The sequence below is a fragment of the Pongo abelii genome, chromosome 11 (assembly GCF_028885655.2).
Source record: "Pongo abelii isolate AG06213 chromosome 11, NHGRI_mPonAbe1-v2.0_pri, whole genome shotgun sequence".
In the NCBI taxonomy this organism is placed as follows: Eukaryota; Metazoa; Chordata; class Mammalia; order Primates; family Hominidae; genus Pongo; species Pongo abelii.
The window spans coordinates 99,793,467-99,814,452 of record NC_071996.2 but is presented as its reverse complement, the minus strand read 5'-3'; the positions used below and the strand labels follow the sequence as shown (position 1 = coordinate 99,814,452).

At 40.3% G+C, this 20,986-nt stretch overlaps 1 protein-coding gene across 1 annotated transcript in view; it reads left to right on the top strand.

The window, feature by feature from the left end:
* Positions 1–3,701: 3,701 nt before the first annotated feature.
* Positions 3,702–20,986, top strand: part of GTF3C3 (general transcription factor IIIC subunit 3) — a 35,900-nt gene continuing 18,615 nt past the window's right edge. Inside the window, 8 exon segments of the mRNA NM_001134081.1 lie at positions 3,702–3,875; positions 5,468–5,579; positions 10,186–10,379; positions 11,870–11,993; positions 13,258–13,449; positions 13,960–14,125; positions 18,025–18,172; positions 18,696–18,768. Coding sequence (NP_001127553.1) covers positions 3,774–3,875; positions 5,468–5,579; positions 10,186–10,379; positions 11,870–11,993; positions 13,258–13,449; positions 13,960–14,125; positions 18,025–18,172; positions 18,696–18,768 — 1,111 coding nt within the window. The 5' untranslated portion in view covers positions 3,702–3,773.

The following is a 20,986-nucleotide window of genomic DNA, read 5'->3' as shown; positions in this document are numbered from 1 at the left end:
TTTTTTTTATGAGACGGAGTCTCGCTCTGTCGCCAGGCTGGAGTGCAGTGCAGTGGCTTTGAAAAGGAAGGGCATCCACATAGGACATTTAGCTATGGGCTTGCAAAGTTTTGGGGCAGGGGCATTCATCCTTCAGCTGGAAATTTTTTTTTGAGACGGAGTCTCGCTCTGTCGCCCTTGATCTCGTGATCCGCCCACCTCGGCCTCCCAAAGTGCTGGGATTACAGGCGTGAGCCACTGCGCCAGGCCTGCCCTATCATTTCGACAATCAAAACCTCCCGGGGGCCGGGCGTGGTGGCTCACACCTGTAATCCCAGCACTTTGGGAGGCTGAGGTGGGCGGATCACCTGAGGTCAGGAGTTCGAGACCAGCCTGGCCAACATGGTGAAACCCTGTCTCCTGTAAAAATACAAAAATGAGCTGGGCGTGGTGGCTCGCGCCTGTAGTCCCAGCTACTTGGGAGGCTGAGGCAGGAGAATCACTTGAACCCTGGAGGCAGAGGTTGCAGTGAGCCTAGATCACGCCACTGCACTCCAGCTTGGCGACAGAGCGAGACTCCGTCTCAAACAAACAAAACCCCCAAAACCTCCCTGCACACATTTCTAAAATTCACTAGTGAAATGATTTTGCTCTTGGCTGAGAACTAATGCCAGAACATAGATGAAGTGTATGTAGTGTTTGCTCCAATGCAAATAAATGTTCTGCAGGTGTTTTAGGCTCTGGAGGAGTCTCTGGTACTTCTCTATATAGGTCCTTGGCAATCTCTCAACACTGAGAGGAGCCTCTGCTCCTCTTCAGCAAGTACCCCATTCCCCAGCACTTGGCCTATTGTCCTCTGTCCCAGATCTAGGGTGGCCAAGAACTGTTAAGAGTGTGAGCTTGTATCCTACTTGCAAGCTACACACTAGCTTTCTATACTTTTATCAAACTTGGCAGATACATGAGACACCTTATGTCTGAGACAACTGACTTTCTTACTGATGGCATGGCAGGTAGCGACATGAGTTTTACATTCACATCAGTTTTCCTTACTCCCCAAGTATCAAGGGGGCCATGTGAATGTGGGTCCAGGGGTATGCAGTGCACAAGTGGGTTTGTGCCAAAGCTGAGGAACTCCAAACTTAGGAAATCCCCACTCTTCTAATGGGACTGCTAGCAAACACGCCCAGACTCTGCCCAGAGGGAAACATTTACTATACTGTTTGGAAAACAAATTTGCTCCCTGCCCCAGAAGGAGACAATAGCTCCACCTTTCAAGGCTGTTTGATTTGAAAACAGCCTTGAAAAGCTAGCCTAGAACAAAGCTATCACAAGCTTTTTCAGAACAATGAAAAAGCCATGGAAAAATAGTCTCCCACATAGGGTCAGAGCCCATCCTGGCTCTTTTCCCTGGCAAGAAGAAAGAATGTATGCTTTTAATTATATGGTCGTGGTCAAAATTCAATGTTCTGCTTCCCTCAGACTTTCCATTTTGATTTTCCAAACAAGCCTGAATGTATTTTTATTATGGCCGTAACCATTCCACTTCATCTCAAGGTAATGTGGATACCTCTGACTCATCAGGTGACAAATCTCTTCCAAAGAAGTGGGGGAAAGAAAAACAGAAAGATTGAAATTTCAAGATATGTTGCAACAGTCTGACCTCTAAAATAACTTTCATGTCATTAAGGTGTTCCATAGCACACACACACAAAAAAACAAAACACACACACAAAACAAACAAAAAACTACCCTCCTACCCCTTGTTCACTGCTTCCTGTTCTTCATAACATGAATCTATATCTCCAGAATTGTTATTCCCATATTCCAGATAGCCAACAATAAGACAAGATAAGTCTAAGTCATTTGGGTCTTAGGAGAGTATTCTCCTTACAGGTAACCATCCCTTCTCACTTGATTTCTTTTCTTTTCCCCTAGGAGAGTTAGGACTGAAGATTCCTAAATTCCTCTTAGACACAGTTCCTCCACTGTCTGGAAAAACTTAGGGGAGAATTTCCCTATAAGTGGTTTAAGTGGATTACTTTAACACACTCTACCCTGCTCACCTTCCATATTTTATACCCAGGTAGGACTCTGAGGATCCTTCCTCATGAGAAAGGGGAAGACTTCTAGCTGCGAGATATTTTTTTTTTCTCACTTGGCAGTCCTGCCCTTGCAGGTCCTGGTCCCTCATTCTCCCATCCTTTTGCTGTTTATCCTCACCAGGATTGTCATAAAGATGGCTAGGTGATACTCTCCCTGTAACTTGTCTTTAACCTTAGCTTCATATTGAGCTTCATTCCCCTACTCCAGCTCCCTTGCCCAAGGTTCCAAAGGCACTTTCGATTCCATCCAATATAATTCACAAATGTGTTTTCAGCACAAATTATTAGGCCATACAGTAGGGTTTACAATGATGCATCAGTTAGGGCTGTTGCCAAGATGTTTACAGTTAGTGTCTCTAGAATTGGACAAATAGACAATTATAATACAAGGGAAAATATAAAATCACAGGAGTGTGTAGAAGTTGAAAAACCGTACCATTCAGAGGAGGCAGTATATTATAGTTCCAAGCATAGGACCTGGAGTCAGAAACCAGGGTTCAAATCCTGGCTCTACTACTTATTAGATAGAGACAATAGCGTTAGGAATAACATCCACTTAGAAGGAAGGATTATTTTGAGATATGTACGTAATATGTATAAAACAGTAGATGGCCTATGTATTTATTATATAGTAAATGGGCAACAATGTGTAGTAACCATATCAAGTATTTGGTTCTTTCTGAAAGTTTGCTGTTAGGAAAGGAAGAAAACTTGGGTGGGAGAGGTGGAACAGGAAGCCCAGGTGAACGTATTTACAGATTGAGACGGTACTTGAGGAAAGGGAGAGTTTGAGGATTCCGGGTGGGAGCAGGGCGCGGGGCGGTGGGAGCAGGGTGCGGGGCGGTGGGAGCGGGGAGGAAAAACTGGCGGGAGTGAAATTTAAAGCATACATTGGGGGAGGATTTTAGCTTTCTGTGGCAGGGGAGAACTGGAAAGTGAAACATGCACATGGCAGAGCAAATGGTTAAATTAAGAAAAAAATATCACATAGCAACGACCAAATTAATTTAAAGAACCTTCAGAAAAGAAAATGGATTGGGAGAGACCAGGCGCGATGGCTCACGCCTGTAATCCCAGCACTTTGGGAGGCCGAGGCGGGAGGATCATGAGGTCAGGAGATCGAGACCATCCTGGCTAACATGGTGAAACCCCGTCTCTACTAAAAATACAAAAAATTAGCCGGGCGTGGTGGCGGGTGCCTGTAGGCCCAGCTTCTCGGGAAGCTGAGGCAGGAAAATCGCTTGAACCCGGGAGACGGAGGTTGCAGTGAGCCGAGATCGCGCCACTGCACTCCAGCCTGGGCGACAGAGCGAGACTCCTTCCAAAAAAAAAAAATGGATTGGGAGAATGAAACTAACACTTAGTGAAGAATTGAGGGAAATTACCTAGGTTAAAGAAAATATATTTAAAGCACTTTTTTTTTTTTTTTTGGAGCTATCTAATAACCTTGAACGAGGGCTGAAAGAGGCGGCCTAGCGAGTCGGCATGGGTCGCGCCTCCCATGTATAGGTCCCGGCCTGGCGCGCACGCGGAACCTGAGTGCTGCGGCTGCGGCGCAGACCGGGCGTGTTTCCCAGAAGGACGCCGGTTCCGTGCTCTTGCTGGCCTCAGCGAGGTAGCTTCTGGAAGGCGCTGTTCTTCCGGTTCTCTGTCCCGGTTCCTGGGGTTGCACAGACAGACCCTGTAAACATGTCAGGGTTCAGTCCGGAACTCATCGACTACTTGGAAGGGAAAATCTCCTTCGAGGAGTTCGAACGGCGCAGAGAAGAGAGAAAAACCCGCGAGAAGAAAGTGAGGCGATGCTAGGCCACGGTGCCCTTCACTCTGGTTGCCTTAATACCCTTAGGTGTGGGGGACCCAGACGACTGCTTTGACTGTGATGGGGCGGGCTGGGAACTTTCAGCAGCTTCTTCCTTATCTTACAGAAACTCCGGTTTTCACCGCTCATCCCTGTGCTAAGCTCCTTAAAACGTTTTCCCCCACCGAAAAGCTTTCGTCTTGGTGGTAACCTCTTCTTTTCCCCCCAATACTACGCTTTTATTTCAGGGTAGCTTAACGCTGGTAAGTTAAATGGGAGGTGGGGAGAAGAGTTTGGAGTCAGTTTCAGGTTCTGGTCCTAGCTTTGCCACTAAGTCGTTTTGTGACGGTGGGTGGACAGCTCACCTCTCTTCTTTAGGCCCCAATGTCTCCTTTTCTGAACTGGAACGATTGAGCTCCTGTTTTTGAGGAGTCTCCCACTGGTGTGAAGTAATAGTCCATAAAAAAGTATTGTCCGATAAGAAGATAATCTTCACCCATACCTTTTTTTTCCCCATACTTAGAAATATCTGAACTTACTGTATCTTCTTGCTTACTTCAAGTGCAAGAGAAAATAAAAGTAATGGAACCTTTTTAAGTTCGAAGGCAGATTCTTTTTTTTTTTTTTTGAGACGGAGTTTCGCTCTTGTTGTCCAGACTGGAGTGCAGTGGCACGATCTCGGCTCACTGCAACCTCGACCTTCTGGTTTCAAGCGATTCTCCTGCCTCAGCCTCCCGAGTAGCTGGGTCTACAGGCGCCTGCCACCATGCCCGGCTAATTTTTGTATGTTTAGTAGAGACGGGGTTTCACCATGTTGGCCAGGATGGTCTCAAACTCTTGACCTCGTGATCCGCCTGCCTTGGCTTCCCAAAGTGCTGGGATTACTTCGCCCGGCCGGCAGATTCTTTAATAATTCATGCGACTAGTAGGGACTTATCTTTTTATTTATTTCATTTCATTTTATTTTCAGACAGAGTCTGGCTCTGTCACCCAGGCTGGAGTGCAGTGACGCGATCTCGGCTCACTGTAACTTCCGCCTCCCGGACTCAAGCAGTCCTCCTACCTCAGCCTCCAAGGAGCTGGGACCACAGGTGTGAGCCATCACACTCTGCTAATTCTTGTATTTTTTGTAGAGACAGGGTTTCTCCGTGTTGCCTAGGCGGGTCTCAAACTCCTGAACTCAGGGGATCCGCCTGTCTCGGCCTCCCAAAGTGGTTGGATTACAGGTGTGAGCCACCAAGTCATTTTTTATTTAAAATATTAGGATACAGTGTGTTCATTAATGAAATTATTAAGATATTTTATTATTATTATTTTTTTACAGATGACAGATTAAAGGGTAAGGTATAAGTACTTTGAAATGCTTTGACAGTATTCAAACTTAGATTCCATCTACTGTGTATGTGTTCACAGCTCAAGTTTGGTAGGAATAGAAAATTAGGCAAATGCCCTATTCTATAAACTAACAACCCATGGTCACAAAATGCCTGAGTGGCAAAGCTAGGACTAGAACCAGATACTCTGTGGCTGGGGAGAGCTAAGTCTGCATTATTTTTTGGAATCATTAATTAATTTGCAATCACAGAGTCTCCAGGAAAAAGGCAAGTTATCAGCTGAAGAAAATCCCGATGACTCTGAAGTTCCATCATCGTCAGGAATTAACTCTACCAAATCCCAAGACAAAGATGTCAATGAAGGTATGTTAAAATTATGTGCTTCCTGCAATGAATGTTTAGAGTATGTAAGCAAAGTAATTTAGTGAAACATTGTATTTTCATTGCAGTGATATTCTGTTGTTGATTACCTGGTTTATCAGGAACAGAATGCTTGGTTATATAGTAGGTGCCCAATAAATATTTGTTGAGTTGTTGAATACCCTGATGGTTATTTTTTGTGAGCTCTGGTGTTGGAAAAGTGTTTTAAATTGACATCAGTATTTGTTTGGGAGCTTTTTAAGATTATTTTTTAAATTGGCCCTGTCAGTTGGTAACTAATCACTTCCAGACTATACTCCCTCAAATTGTAATGAATTACACTTCGATATAAAGTGGCTTCCAAACCACTGCTTTAGTTACAGGGAGAAAAGATAGAAATGTTAGCATGGAAGGCAAGTTGGTTGCCCTCATGGAACTTCACACACAGCACAGGTGTCTTGGTAGGCTACCTCATTCTAGCATCCAGTCCTCAGCTTTGCATGTCTAGATATTAAATTTGGTTAGTGCACCCAGACTAATTAAACTCATCGTAGCCTAATTAACTAGTAAGCAAATTTATTAATTTTCAGTGATTGATACCCTTTTCCAGGGATCAGAATGCTGATAATATCTCAGGGTATCCATTTACTACCATATCAAGTTAACTGGGATGCTAAACTGTCAATTAGAATGTAGCTTCATCTATAGGGTCTGATAACAACTGTCTAGTTCTAGAGGTTAGAAGTACAGTCTGGTTCTTTTCCCTTGAAACAAATAAGCATTTACACAGAGAACAGACAGTCATAGCATGGGCAGAAAACAAACAAGATTTGTTTCTACCTCCCTGGACCAAGTGGGGAAAAAGGGGCAAAGAGGAGGGAAAACTAGGGGTTACAGTTTCTTATTCTGCCAGGAAAGTGGGGTGGAAAAGGCAGCTGATAAAAAGGAATGAGATCATGTCCTTTGCAGGGACATGGATGGAGTTGGAAGCCGTTATCCTCAGCAAACCAACACAGGAACAGAAGACCAAACACCGCATGTTCTCACTTATAAGTGGGAGCTGAATGATGAGAACACAGGGACAAAAGGGGGTGAGGAAACAACAGACACTGGGGCCTTTTGGATTAGGGGTGTTGGCAGGAGGAAGAGCATCAGGAAGAACAGCTGATAGATGCTGGGCTTAATATCTAGGTGATGGGATGATCTGTGCAGCGAACCACCATGGTACATGTTTACCTGTGTAACAAACCTGGACATCCTGCACATGTACTCCTGAACTTAAAAGATGAAGAAAAAAAGGCAGCTGACTGAAATTGTTCTCACAATTTGTGTGTCCTTCCTTATCTGCTGAGGGGAGGAGCTGCTCTTTTTTCCTCAGGTGTTTGAGTTGCTACTATAGCAGCAGGCACAAGTGGGTGCCTGTCAGTCCTGTTACCTAAAGCTGCCCCCAAAAGCTAGCCATCAGGCCCTAAAAAAGGAGTGAACTGAGTCCAATTCAGGTTCATCATGGACAGTCAGGCCCACAAGGACTGGCTGGCTTCAGCTCACATAATGTCATCCGTCCTTTTAAGATGTGAAGCTCCTCATTTCCTAGTAAGGAATTGTCCCAGAACTCTACCAAGACCTTTGGTGAGTATGAGCATGTATTCAGAGCAGAAGGGGTCAGTTTTGAACAAGCTTTGGCAGTCAGCTAATTGAAATATATGGTCACTAGTTGTCCTTTTCCTCTGGACAGTACTAAATACACCACTAAATTCTTGCTCTTCATACCGTTCTTACACCCTGTGAAGATAGGATCGTCTTTTAATATTAAACTATAATTTTTATATATTGACTTTGTGTTCAGCAACCTTGCTAAATTATTCTTATAGTTTGTAGATTTATTTTGGGTCTTCTATGTATATAATCATGTCATCTGTGACTTGATAATTTTATTTTTTCCTTGCCATCTTTATGCCTTTTGTTTCTTATTACATTGGCTAGGACCTCCAGTAAAATGTTGAACGGAAGTGATGGCAGTAGGCAACTTTGTCTCATTCTTAGTAACGTTCAGTAATTCACCATCAACTGTGTTTGTGGAAAATTTTTGTAGATACTCTTCATGAAATGAAAGATACTCCCTTTCATTTTTAGTTGACCAAGAATTTTTATGAGGAATGGGTATTGGATTTTATCAAATGCTTCTTTCTGTCTATTAGGATGGATCATATGATTTTTCTTCTTTTGTTCTTTTGTTCCTCTGATACATTTTACACATTTCTTTTCATCTTTATTTTGAATGTTCAGAATTCTTGAATATGATCCTTATGACTTCAAAATAATATTTATTGCTCAGAACATGTAGCTTTTAAAATCTATTCTTCATTAAACACTGATTATCTCATTTGAAGTGTTTCACATAAGTGAGTATGCACAAGAGTTTCTGAACACAGCCCAGGTGCAGTGGTTCATGCTTATAATCCCAGCACTTTGGGAGGCCGAGGTGGGTGGGTCACTTGAGGCCAGGAGTTTAAGACCAGCCTGGCCAACATGGCGAAACCCCATATTTACTAAAAGTAGAAAAATTAGCTGAGTGTGTTGGCACACGCCTATAGTCCCAGCTGCTAGGGAGGCTGAGATGGATTGCTTGAACACAGAAGGCAGAGGCTGCAGTGACCTGAGATCGCACCATTGCACTCCAGCCTGGGCAACAGAGCAAGACTCTGTCTAAACAAAACAAAACAAAACAAAAAAATGCCGGGCATGATAGCTCACGCCTGTAATCCCAGTACTTTGGGAGGCCAAGGTGGGTGGATCACCTGAGGTCAGGAGTTCGAGACCAACCTGGCCAACATGGCAAAACCCCATCTCTACTAAAAATACAAAAATTAGCCAGGTGTGGTGGCTCATGCCTGTAATCCCAGCTATTCGGGAGGCTGAGGCATGAGAATCACCCGGGGGGTGGAGGCTGCAGTGAGCTGAGATCGTGCCACTGCACTCCAGCCTGGGCGACAGAGTGAGACTCCCTCTCCAAAAAAAAAAAACAGTTTTTGGCTGGGCGCAGTGGCTCACGCCTGTAATCCCAGCACTTTGGGAGGCCGAGGTGGGTGGATCACCTGAGGTTGGGAGTTTGAGAGCAGCCTGACCAACATGTAGAAATCCTGTCTCTACTAAAAATACAAAATTAGCTGGGCATGGTGGCGCATGCCTGTAATCCCAGCTACCCCGGGAGGCTGAGGCAGGAGAATTGCTTGAACCTGGGAGGTGGAGGTTGCAGTGAGCCGAGATTGCACCATTGCACTCCAGCCTGGGAAACGAGGAAAACTTCATCTCAAAAAATACTTACGTATTTTGAACACATATATAGAGAAATATAAATATAAATATATCTCTATATACTTAAAATTTTAACTATTTTGTTGGAACTTTTCTAGAAATATGTTACATGTCTATCTTTGTGTTTTCTGTTGCTTATAACAGAATACTTGAAACTCGGTAATTTATAAGGAAAAATAATTTATTTCTTATAGTTAGGGAGGCTGAGAAGTCCCAGGCAGAGGAACCACATCTGTTGAGGACCTTTGTGGAGACTCTCCAGAGTCCCAAGATGATGTAGGGTATCACATGGTGAGGAAGCTGAGCATGCTAGCTCAGGTCTCTCTTCTTCTTCTTGTAAAGCCACCAGTCCCACTCCCATGATAACCCATTAAATCATGAATGGATTAATCTGTTCATGAGAGCAGAGCCCCATGACCCAGTCCCTCTTAAAGGCCCCTTCTTAAAGACCTCTCAATATTCGAACTTTGGGGATTAAATTTCCATATGAGACTTGGAGGGGACAGATATTCAAACCATAGCAGTGTCTCTGCTTTAACAGCAAATTGGCTTCTGCACTTAACTTTTTCTTGATCATTCAAAGTCATAATTATTGACATTCAAAAATCATTATATTATACTATGGTGGTATCCTGAGATACAAATGAACTGTCATGTTATTTTTTTCCTGAAATAATAAAGCTATTTTAATACTAATAATAGCATTTAATAGGCGTTTACTATATGCTAGGCATTCTAAGTGTATATATACACACACACACTCACACTCATTTTGTCCCCAGAGTAGCCCTATAAATTATTATTAACCCTTTTTGCAAAAAGAAACTGATGTATAGAGCAGCTTTAGTAATTTCCCCTAGGTTACACAGCTAGTGATAGATGGAGATGAAGTTTGGAACCAGGCAGCTTGGCTCTAGAGCCCTCACTTTTAACCACTATCCTATACCACCAGGGCTCTGTACTGCTAGGCTTGTTTAGTTCTTAGGTCTATGTCTTATAATTCTTCTATTTTTTTCCTCTGTATTATTGTGTGTGCTTCTGATTTTTCAGTTAATTTTGCCTATAAATCTGGATGAGGCCTAAAGGATGAGTCAGCTATTCCTATATAATAAAATACATGGCTTTGTGATAACTTTCTTCTTTGGTTTGGTTTTTGAGGGTGTTCATTTACTATTTTTTACCTTCAGATTTGGCGTTACTGGGGTAAAAATTTATACTTAGAAAATACTTGTTTTTCACTGAGAATTCTGCAGCTTCCCCACCCCTCCCCCATCATCAATGTCCCTTTTCTCAGGAGAAACATCAGATGGAGTGAGTAAGTCAGTTCACAAGGTCTTTGCTTCCATGCTTGGAGAGAATGAAGATGATGAGGAGGAAGAGGAAGAAGAGGAGGAGGAGGAGGAGGAAGAAACACCTGAGCAACCCACTGCCGGCGATGTATTTGTATTGGAGATGGTTCTCAATCGTGAAACCAAGAAAATGATGAAAGTAAATTTTTACTTATTTTGGTATTTATAAACAATGAAGAAAGTGACATAGTAATTGAAAAAGAAGTCTGTAAGTTATACCCTGGGAAACAATTCAAACTGTACAAAAGGAAATACTATGACACAACTATTGTTATTTGTTTATTATGTTTCCTATTAGATAATGTTTGTGTAAAACCTTAATTATAGCCAGGCATGGTGGTGCGCCTGTAGTCCCGCTGCTCCGGAGGCTGAGGTAGGAGGATCACCTGAGCCTGAGGAAGTCAAGGCTGCAGCACTTCAGCCTAGGTGTCAGAACGAGACCCTGTCTCAAAAAAATAAATACAATACAATACAATAAATAAAGTCAAAGCAGAATGGCTCATTTAAACCAATTGGGCCATTTATTTTTTAAAAAATGCTAGAAAGGTAGAATCTAACACACACACACAGACAAAACCTTAATTATTGCATATGTCAAAATGGACTGCGCTTTTGCTATTAAAAGGTCCATACTGGTGAGGCACAGTGGCTCATGCCTGTAATGGCAGCAGTTCGGGAGGCTGAGGCAGGAGGATTGCTTGAGCTCAGGAGTTGGAGACCAGCCTGAGCAACATAGTGAGGCTCTGTCTCTACAAAAAACTTTTTAAAAAACTAGCGAGGTGTGGTAGTGCACTCCTGTCGTCCTAGCTACTCTCGAGGCTGAGGTGGGAGGATGCTTGAGCCCGGGAAGTCGAGGCTGCAGTGAGCTGAGATCACTCCACTACACTGCAGCCTGGGCAACAGAGTGAGACCCTGTCTTAAAAAATATGTCTGTGTCCATACTATAACCCTTTGATACTTTTTTAAACAAGTTCATTTTGAGTGGATAAATTTGAAAGAAGGGGGATCTTCAATAAATTACATCATAATTCTGGAATATAAATCCATTTTGCAGCATCCAGCTCTACATTTGTTATTATTCTAATTAGTAATTTAGTAACTTCTGACCACTTTTTTTTTCCTGCAATTGAGTTTTAGACTTTTTTTTTTTTTTTTAAATGAGACAGTCTTGATCTGTCACCCAGGCTAGAGTGCAGTGGTGTGATCTTGGCTCACTGTAACCTCCACCTCCCAGGTTCAAGTGATTCTCATGCCTCAGCCTCCCAAGTAGCTGAGATTATGGGTGTGCACCACCATGCCTGGCTAATGTTTTTGTATTTTCAGTAGAGACGGGTTTCACTCTGTTGGCCAGGCTCGTCTCCAACTCCTGGCCTCAGGTGATCCGTCTGCTTCAGCCTCCCAAAGTGCTGGGATTACAAGAATGAGTCACCACGTATGGCCAATTTTAGACTTGATAAACTTTAACGTTAAAGAGTCAATTAGAATTGCAACTATTTAGTTCTGGGTTTCGAAAACTGAAAATTTTTAAAGGAAAATTTCAGTTTCATTATATTCTATATTAATATGGCTGGAATTGAAATCTAAGACTTCACTATATTTTAATCTAAATGTCATTTTTCTTCCATACAGGAGAAAAGGCCTCGGAGTAAACTTCCCAGAGCTCTGAGAGGTCTCATGGGTGAAGCCAACATTCGTTTTGCTCGAGGAGAACGTGAAGAGGCGATATTGATGTGCATGGAAATCATAAGACAAGGTGTTTTCTGTGGGGACTTTATTAATAATAGCAGTTTAATAGTCTGACTTAAATGGGGGAGCACTTCACAGTACTATTTGGAAAATATGTTCAGAAGCTTAAGGGTGATTGTGGTAATGGTAATTGCCACTTTTCAAAAGAAAATGAAAATCTCAGGGTATGATTCAATGAGATGTCATTAATATTTGTTGAATTTCACAGTTACCTTTTTTTTTCTAATGTTTCAATTGAGAGATTTAGATTTTTGAATTGTCAGTATGGCAAATATATTATGTTAAAGCCACTTGAAGAGCTTTCTTTTTTCCTTTCGTTTTCTAGATCATGCAGTACTAGATTATGTTAATCTATTTTTTTGGTAAAAGACAGTTTAAACTTGTCATCTTATCTCTCAGTTAAATGGTGCATCTTGGACATATTAAATGATATCTTCAGTGTGATTTTTTTTTAACTAATTACTTATATTTAGTGTTTTGTTTCCTTGATATTTTGCCAAATTATGCTCTGCAGAGTGGTTTGGATAGCTGTAATACAGTGAACTTTTATCTTTTCAATAGTTTGGCATTTCTTTTTTGGTTAGACTAGGTCCTTTTAGAATTCTTACTATAATTTCCTGGATTATTCATTAGGGTAATTTGAGGCTACTGCTTAAGATTAAACAGACTTTTTCCTTTAGTATATTTCATTTGGTTCCTACTTTCCAATATTATTTGTTCCTTTATTTTAGTTTATAATTGTTTTTGACAAAAATCTTTGACTTTAATACTTCATAATCTTTGAATTTTGTTTCAGAAACAGTATTTCAGAAATGTAGATTAGCCAGTCACTTTGATATCCGTTTAGCTGCTGCTTAGGTATCATCTATTCATTCATACCGTACTCCTTGGTGTGAGAGCTAAATCATGAAGATTCAACCCCACTGATGTGGCTGGTGTTTATTGGGATGAACTTGCTGATATTGAGCCATGTTTATCCTGAGCAAAGGGGGATTTTCATGAGGAAGATGTGGTAGAGATTAGGATTTTTCATGAAATTATACCTTGCTTAGAGAAAGCAATGCTTTAAAAATGCTAAAAATGTATGAAAATAAAGCAGATATAGTCTAGCATTTATTTTAACTTGCCTTAAGCAGTTTGTATAATTCTGCTAGAGTGATTTGAAGAGTTTAGGTATTTAAAAAAAAGACATACAGTTTGAACCATGGGATTGACATCAACTCAAGCCTCTTCTCTCAGCCAATGGAATTTATTTTTTTCATTTGTTATAGCTCCTCTGGCTTATGAGCCATTCTCTACTCTTGCCATGATATATGAGGACCAAGGTGACATGGAAAAATCATTGCAGTTTGAGTTGATTGCTGCGCATTTAAATCCCAGTGACACAGAAGAATGGGTTAGACTGGCAGAAATGTCTCTGGAACAAGACAATATTAAGCAGGCTATTTTTTGCTATACAAAAGGTAATTAAAATTTTTTTTTTTTCACTTTTACAAGCTGTTACATAATAGGTTTTTTGACCATTGTATTTGCTATTCTGGGGTGCGATATTGGCTGAGATAAATTTGTTTCTATTGTGTGTTGCTCTAGAGGTAAGTATTTGGGGTTCCTCTGTTCTCATGTTTATCAGGGACTTTTTGAATGTTGTGAGATAATACAACACGAAAGTTGGTAGATGAACAGTACCTTCAGTTTCTCACTAAGATCAGTGTTGGTTCTAAGCTGTTCCTTGAGGATTAACATCAGACTAGATTGACCACATTAAGAAGATTACTATTGAGATTCAGATTCTATCTGCTCTTACATCAAACCTAGTCAAGAGTTCCTGTGAAAATAGATTTATTCAGAATAACTCCCTTTGTTCCATTTGATGGATTAGTTTGCTTATTAAATTTTCTGAGAAGATGATGGATCACACCCAGGTACCATGCACCCCTTTTTGTGGTAAATAATTTGTATTTCTTTCTTTTTAGCTCTTAAATATGAACCTACTAATGTTCGTTATCTGTGGGAGCGATCAAGCCTTTATGAACAGATGGGTGATCATAAAATGGCCATGGATGGTTATAGGCGTATTTTAAACCTTTTGTCTCCATCTGATGGCGAACGTTTTATGCAGCTGGCTAGAGATATGGCAAAGTAAGTTTTGAGTGAAACAGATCTACTTGCTCCTGTTAATCTTGTTTTGCAAATCAAATTATATATTTGGAATAGAATGTGCTTTTCATTGAAGTTCAAGAAATGTTTTGCCTTATGTGTTTTATTGTTTTGTTTTTTGAGACAGGGTCTTGCTCTGTCACCCAGGCTGGAGTATAATGGCAGGTTTATAGTTCACTGCAGCCGTGAACTTCTGAGCTCAAGTGATCCTCTCACCCAGCCTCCCAAATAGCTGGGACTATAGGTGCACGCCACCACACCCAGCTAATTTTTAATTTTTTTTTGTAGAGACAAGGTCTTGCTGTGTTGTTCAGGCTGGTCTCGAACTCCTGACCTCAAGCATTTCTTTTGCTTTGGCGTCCCAAAGTGCTAGGATTACACGTATGAGCCACCGCGCCCAGCCCTGTATTTTAGATTGTACCGAATTTTCAGTACTTTTCTGTTTCCAAGTCAACTGTGTCATTGCTTAGAAAATTGTGTATATAAGGTTATGTTTCAAGTGCTAAGAGGCTTAAAAATGGGACATGTCCTAAAAGGAAGAGTAGGTTCTCAGGTTTCCAAACTTAGTCAAAAGTGTGTATATTTGCAATAATTAAAAAATTATATTTTATTGCAGATGTGCCAATGAAATGTTAATGATTTGGGATCTTCTATTATTTTATCTTGAGCCAGTATATAATATTTTAAGACTATAAAAATTCTCTTTTACAGTTGGCACGTTATTGACTGTGGTATATATTTGATTCTAAAATATGCCCTGCTGCATTTACCTCTCTGGTATGCTGTGCAGCAAAACAAAGTAGGAAACATTTTTGCTGAGTAATGCCTTGTGATATGCTTTCCATTCTAGAGATATCATGATATTTTGTTCTAGGAGTAACCATCTCCATCAGGGTACATTAGGGGTGACCCTATTAATTCCATGGCCTTTATCACAACCGCTTAGCTGTGAAACTGTCCCTTACCCTCCCAGGGGTGGGTTACATAGGACTACTAGAAAACATTTCTAGGAAATTTGTTGAGGCAAGGCAACCCTAAGTTGATCTCTGATGGAATACCATGAGCACTGAGGGTCTTCCCAGGTTATTTGCTGTTAGTTAAATCTGTAGCTGTCACAGTGGTTAGTCCAGTAGCCTTTGACTTTGTGAAATGTTAGGTGGCCTATGATAGTAAATTGGTTTTCCACTTCTATTAGATATAATACTTTTTTGGGAAAGAGTGATTGTCAGTTCTGCCACTGCCATTGAGGTCTTTCCTACGTGGAATTCTATCACTGTAACTTCTGTTTAGGCTTTCCCTTTGGTCCCTACCTTCCCTCCAGAAATAGTATTGAATATATCTTTGGCACTAGGTACTATACAGGAAACCAGGGTATCCACTATTGAACAAGTTTTAAAAATCCCCTGCTCTTGTAAAGCTTACATTTCAGTGGGAGACATAGGCAATAAATAAACAGCTAAATATGTAGTACATCAGATGTTGATAAGTGATATGAAGAAAAACAAAGCAGGAAAAAGGGATAGGAATTTGAGGTATGGGGTGGGGGTGTGTTATTTTAAGATAGACTGGTTAGAGAAGGACATAATTCTCTGTATTATGGTCATACTGACTAAAGGTGAACTGAAGTAGGTACGAGAACAGATATTCAGGGAAGAGTATCACAGGTAAAGGAAATAGGAAGTGCAAAGTATGGTTAGGGAAGCTGAAGAATTAAGGGGAGCAGTGCAGAGAGGTATCAGAGGAATAGATCATTTAGCCCTTTTGGGCTATTGTAAGGGCTTTGGCTTTTATTCTGAATGAGTATGGAAGTCACTGGAGGATTTTGAGTAGAAAAGTGACATGGTCTGACTTAAATTTTAAGTGCATCAATTCTGGTTGCTCTTTTGAGAATAGATTGAACAGCGGAAGGGCAGAAGCATGGAGACCAGTTAGGAAATTATTGTAGTGATACATAGAAGGGAAAATGGTCACGTGGACCAGGATGGAAGCAGCAGGAACTGGTACGAAGTAATCAGATTATGTATGTATTTTGAAGGCTGAGCTCTCAAGATTTTCTGATGTATTGAATATGAGGGATGGGTTGGGGAGGTGGACAGGGTATAGAGGACTGAACCCTAAGGCACTTCAATGTTTAGAAGTCAGAAAGAAGAAGAAACGCTGGGAGACTAAAAGAAAATGGCCAGTGAAGTAGCAGGAAACTGAGAACAGCATGATGTTCTAGAATTTAATTGAAGAAAGCACTTCAAGTAGGAGGGACAATCATCTGTGTGAGATACTGCAGATAGATCATGTAAAATGAGCACTGAGAACTGACAGATTTAGCAACAAGGAGATTGGAAATATTGGCAGAATGGGGAGAGGAAAAGTTGATTGGATTAGGTTAAAAAGAGAATGGAAAGAAGCATTGGAGACAGGGTATGGGGGATGGACAACTTTGGGGGAATTTGCAAGGGGAGCAGAGGAATGGGTTGTAGGGGTGGGAGAATTTTTTAAGTTGGGAAAAATTACAATTTATCTTTATTTAGATGGGAGTAATCAAAAATTGAGGGACACGTTGAAGATTTGTGAGGGAAGAGACAATTGCCTGAGCAATATCCTTGAGTAGATTATAGGGAATGGGATCAAACTGGGGTTGTTTTCATGTATACAATTATTTATCCTTGATGAAGGGGAAGGCAGATGATATGGCCAAAGATACTGGTAAGTAGGTAGATGTGCTGGAAATATGTGGGATGTTCTGATTTAATTCTCTTTTCTTGGTAACAATGTCGAGCAAGGCCATCAACTGAGAGTGAGGACTGGGAGACTGCTGGAGGTTTGAAAAGAGACAGATGTCAATAGTTGTCTAGGACATTACTGCCCCACAGACTGGCAGTATTTGCATCACCTGGAAGCTTCTCAGAAATGCAGGATCTCAGGCCTGCCCCAACTCTACTGGATCCAAATATGCGTTTTTACAAGATAGCCAGTTGGTCCATATGCATATTCAGGTCTGAGAAGTACTGAAATAGGTAACTATAGTAATACTGCTCATCAGTACCATGGACCTGCTTGAGGCTATGGGTCATCAGTTTAGAGTGAGACCAGTCAACATGGTCAGCTGGGCAGGTGGTGGTGAAGAGTAGATATAGTTGGATTTTAACCAGACTTGGAGTTCTATTGAGTGATTTTGATCAAGAGAGAGCAGGGCAAGAGAACTGAGGATGGATGCAAAGGAATAACTGATTTTGATCAAGAGAGAGCAGGGCAAGAGAACTGAGGATGGATGCAAAGGAATAACTGATTTTGATCAAGAGAGAGCAGGGCAAGAGAACTGAGGATGGATGCAAAGGAATAACTGATTTTGATCAAGAGAGAGCAGGGCAAGAGAACTGAGGATGGATGCAAAGGAATAACTGATTTTGATCAAGAGAGAGCAGGGCAAGAGAACTGAGGATGGATGCAAAGGAATAACTGATTTTGATCAAGAGAGAGCAGGGCAAGAGAACTGAGGATGGATGCAAAGGAATAACTATAATGTTGGGCCATGGAGAAGGAAGAAAGTGAGCCCAGGCAGGGTGTAGGCGATAGTGAAAAAGTGGTAGGACCTAGGCTTTGTAGATCTGTTGAGGTAGAAGAGTTGGTATTGGATTAAGAGGGAATAAGCTGGAATGATAGGAGGTAGCATTTGGAGAGTGAGATGCTTGAAATTATGACACTGTTTTACTGACTTTGCACATTTTTTCTGGATCATTTCTGATTATGGTTTTAAGGAAATACACATTCCTCTCAAATTCTAAGAAAATGAAAATCACTGTTCATTGTTAGATAGCCTAAGCAAGGAAATGAGTTTTATAATTGGAATTAAGTAAATATTCATCCATTTTGCCACTTTTTTTTAGGAGTTACTATGAAGCCAATGATGTTACTTCTGCTATTAACATAATTGATGAAGCTTTCTCAAAACACCAGGGCCTAGTCTCCATGGAAGATGTTAACATAGCAGCTGAACTATATATTTCTAACAAACAGTATGACAAAGCTTTGGAGGTATGAATGCTTATGTGTTTCTCTGTTAGGTTTTGAATGTGTTTCTGTGTTCTGGAAATTCTTAAAAATTGGCAGTTCTTCGTTTTAGTTATATATTAAATTATGTATATATTTAAAGTCTATATGGAAACACGTGATTTCTAGATTCTGTAGCAATTCAGTATGAAATATGAAGTGTAGTAACATAATAAAAAATATTGCCATTATCACAGGTGCTAAGTATGTCTGTACTTCAGGGTAGTAGGACTCAACAGTCAGATGAATTGCTGTGATTTAGTTCTTAAGCTGGTTGGGGGAAAGTTAGGTTGGTTTGATATAGAGAAGTTATATACATTGAGTTTGCATTAGTTAATAGGATATTAAAATGTTAATGTGTCACAGGGTTTCTCATTTTTAAAAGACTGTTTCTTTTTATAGCCCATCTTTTTATTAGGGATTATTTGAAATAACTGTACAAATCTTTGCATTATGAAATGGTTTTTCATACATATTTTATTTCCTTTCTTCTTTCCCATTCTTTTAGGTAATTACAGATTTTTCTGGAATTGTGCTGGAAAAAAAAACTTCAGAAGAAGGTACCTCAGAAGAGAATAAAGGTTGTAGTTTCCTCTGCTTAGGAAAGTGTATATAATCCTCTCTTGGTCATAAGGTGGCGTTTTATGGTGAAAATTTATTTCATACTGTGGTGAGTTGATAGTTAATGTTCTCATAATAAGTTTTCCCAAGAAGCATTTTTTTCTCAGAGATTTCATATCTTGTGAGTATTGACTTACAAGTAATCTTTAAAAAAATTTGAGTCCCTGTATGTCCATTTGAACATGGCATTTTTCATTGACAGTCTTTTTCATTCATTTTTATAGGAAAAAAAACGAATTACTGAAGTTTATCAAAAACCTTTAGCACTGAAGCAATTTACTTTTCAAATAGGACCTAAAATGCTCTTATTTAAAACATTCGACTTTAAGCTTAAGCATTCACATAATAAGTAGAAACTAATATGATTACCCTACATTGTTTGAAAACTCAAATATGTAATTAGTGATCTGGTTAGAAAGTTATACCTAAGTGTGGCTTGCAGTCTCTTTGTACCATACTGATTAACCTATTCTGTAAAAATATTAACATTCAAGACCCTATATCAAGTTGTAGCTAAATTGATCTTTATGAGCAGAGTATATAACCCGGCTCTTGTAAGAGAATTCCTGTATAGTACCTTCAACCTCTACCCTGTGAGGATTTTGATGGAATCTGGAAGGGGCAAGTGAGTTGGTACTGAGTCCTGCCTGGTTCAAAGCAGCTCCCTCCGTGGCCTGTCATGATGCCTAAAAATTCCATCATTATGTAATCCTTTGGGCTAAGGCATAATTATTCAAAAACAAAAACTGTTATTTAAAATATGATCCATCCTAATGGTGAGTAGTAATTCACTTACACAAGCCAATCTGTGCTAATTCATAGAGAGTAAGGCCCAAGGTGAGATGTGGGACAGATAAATGTTGCAGTGGAAGGTTGTTGGGGAAGGGAAACCCAGTTCAGTAAGTTTCTTGTAAGGGACTGCTAGGTGTGTGGAGACTATGCAGATGAGTATGATATTTCCTGCTCTCAAGGAAGTGGAGGGGGGAAGAGGCGTTCAAATGAGGTGCATACAGTTTAAGAGTTGTGTGATAATTTCTGTAGCAAAGTTGATGTTATGGGAAAATAGAGGAGGGCAGTATACAAGGATCAGAAGATGTTTATAGAGGCCCAGTTTAAGCAGACACCCATAGGGAGTATGATCCAGATTGAGTCACAGGGTGTAGGAGCACTGCTTGGAAGAGCAGGACCAGATCACAGGCTGTGGTTGGGGCTGTTGAGTCATCAGGGTGGTGTGAATGAGTAGAATAAGGAGTAGAAATTGTGGATGAAAGCATGGATTAGGGCATGTGAAGGAGGCTTTGCCAGTTTCGATACTTTACTAGGACCTGGCCTAGGCACGAGCCAAGGCCCAATTAAGTTATTATTTTACTGTCATAATTTCTGCTTAAGATTTTTCTTCTTAATTGTGTTGAAGATCTGTCCTTTGTTTGGAAAACTTGGTAGAGAAATACCAAGTTCTGTTCAAGTTTTAATTGTAGATATAATCATTTTGTTGTTTAATATATTTTACTTCCCTCCCTGCCTCCCTCCCTCCCTTCCTTCCTGGCACATAGTGACATCAATCAACAACAGGTTAGAGTTTAAGTAATGGCTTCTGTATTTTTTAGCATGTAAAATAATGCTGCATCTGAAATCTGGCAGCTTAGAGTTGATGAAATAACTTTAAAGAAAAAGATATGTCCAGAAGACTAGGAGATTAAAACAGATCCAAAGTGAGCAAAGGTAGTTTTTTAGTATGCATTTTTAAAAATGAGACCATTTATGGTAGATTATGCATTGTCTATTGACAGTCACATTTTTAAATTCTTCTAAATGTGAAAGACCTAATGGGAGTTCAGGAGAATAAAGTATCAGTGACACAAAGACAAGCTTTTTAAAAGATAGTGTTGTTAAATGTTAGTTAATAATATATAAGCTGTAGGGGCTATAAATATATATACTGCTTTCCTTAGCATTGTCAAGTTGCCATTAAAGTATCTAAATACTTACTCTCAATCTCCATACTTACCTGATTGAACTGGTAACAGTTTGTGTACCTGCACAGGTCCCAGACTAGTTTGAGTAGCACTGCCCTGTAGCATTATGAAGTGACCTTCTTACCTTTTTAAACATAGTTGGTCTGAATTCTACATTGTCTCATATTGAGATTGTGACACCTATTTTTTTTTTGTTTGCAAC